This window comes from Trachymyrmex cornetzi, unplaced genomic scaffold (assembly GCF_001594075.2).
Source record: "Trachymyrmex cornetzi isolate Tcor2-1 unplaced genomic scaffold, Tcor1.1 scaffold1952, whole genome shotgun sequence".
Classification (NCBI taxonomy): Eukaryota; Metazoa; Arthropoda; class Insecta; order Hymenoptera; family Formicidae; genus Trachymyrmex; species Trachymyrmex cornetzi.
The window spans coordinates 15,828-17,518 of NW_017296583.1; the positions used below are offsets into that span (position 1 = coordinate 15,828).

The 1,691-nt window shown below is 29.0% G+C and overlaps 1 protein-coding gene across 1 annotated transcript in view; it reads right to left on the bottom strand.

Annotated features, from left to right (window-relative positions):
• LOC108759592 (probable multidrug resistance-associated protein lethal(2)03659) overlaps window positions 1-1,575 on the bottom strand; it is a gene marked incomplete at its 5' end in the record, with an annotated part of 4,600 nt that extends 3,025 nt beyond the window's left edge. The window contains 3 exons of the mRNA XM_018505098.1: window positions 176-198; window positions 467-682; window positions 1,361-1,575. Coding sequence (XP_018360600.1) covers window positions 176-198; window positions 467-682; window positions 1,361-1,575 — 454 coding nt within the window. The remainder of the gene's footprint in view (window positions 1-175; window positions 199-466; window positions 683-1,360) is intronic.
• Between the last annotated feature and the right edge of the window lie 116 nt (window positions 1,576-1,691).

Here is a 1,691-nt window from a genome sequence, read left to right on the forward strand (position 1 = left end):
TTTTTTGCAAAGAGACAATGTGTGTGTGTGTGTGTGTGTGTGTGTGTGTGATTCCTAATGTTTAGAAAACGATTGATATAAGGACTTAAAATAGAACGTTTTGCTTTATCACCAGATAGATAAGCCCAAAGTGATTAGTTCCGTTAAAGGCCATTAAATGTTCTCGCACGTGTACCTGAGTCATATAGATACTGTAACCTACTGATAAAGAGAACTTTAATAAAAATAAGTTCTTTTTCGTTTTGGTTTACAAATAATATTCTCATTCGTCCTTCATTCCTCTCCTTGTGATAAAGGATCAAGGTTTTAATCGTAAAGATAAGACAAAGCAATAAAATAAATATATGAATAAACGTAAAAAATATACGGATGTCAATGTTTTACTTTATTATAGAAATTATAGCAAGATTATAATATGTAAGATACAAATTAAGAGAAATAGAAAGAAAGTGGAATAGAATCGTACCCTTCAGCCTGAATAGTTCCGTTCTTCAAGACAATAATTCTATCGACGTTGTGTAAGTATTGCAGTTGATGAGTCACAATCCGAGTCTTGTTTCCGAGATATTTGTTGATGCATTTTTCAAACATACACTTGCCCACATGGGCATCTACGGCGCTCAAAGGATCGTCCATGAGGTATATGTCAGCGTCGGCATAAACGGCTCTCGCTAAGTTTATTCTGTCATTTATTCATATCTCATTATTATTATTATTATTATATATATTATAACCAATGTGTCTTTTCTAACTAATTATATTTTATATACAATACAAAAACTTCGAAAACAATTAATTGAAATTTGTGTGCTTTCTTAACAAAAATTAATTTTATTAAAACAAAAGTTAAATTAAATCGCATTAATTATATTTAATTAAAGTATACATATAAATTTATTTTTCAATGTTAAAAATAAAAATTCTTATTCCGTATATCAAATGTAAACATTAATAAAACATACGTTTTTTAATATTCATCTCATCGAGAATAGCTTATTTCAAAGATCAAATAAATAAGCAAAGAAAATATTTTTATAATAATCAGAAGAAATAAAAAATTAAATAAATTAATAATCAACAAATTAAAATATAATATTAACTTAAATGTTACGATAGAATGTTAAGAAGAAAGTAAATAAAAATCATATGTAATTATTAACAACTCGGAATTGCAACAACAATAATAATCAGTATAAATAATATATGCTCGTGTTTGACCTATGCATCTATACTGATTAAAAATTATATGATTTTTAATTATTTATTAATTCTAAAAGAGGATCTCTATTAATTATGTACAGATTAAAAAATTTGAAAAATTTTGCAAATTTCATCTTATTAGGATGTCTCTGAAACGGACCTTGCCCGCTGGCCACCGGAAAGACTGATACCTCTCTCGCCTATGATTGTTTTATCACCATAAGGCAGCAGACTGAAATCTCTCTTTAACTGACACACTTCAATCACATGATTGTATCGAACCTGCTCCATATTTCGTCCAAATAAAATATTCTGTCTCACCGATCCGGCAAACAGCCACGGTTCTTGACTGGCATAGGCAATTTTGCCGTTAATCTGTGAAAAAAAGTATATAAAATAATCAATTGGGCCTTGGGTTCTGTCGAGATAAAAAAATTGCGGAATAATGTAAGTCGGAAAGTTCTCTTAACCACAAGTTAACCAGAAAATGA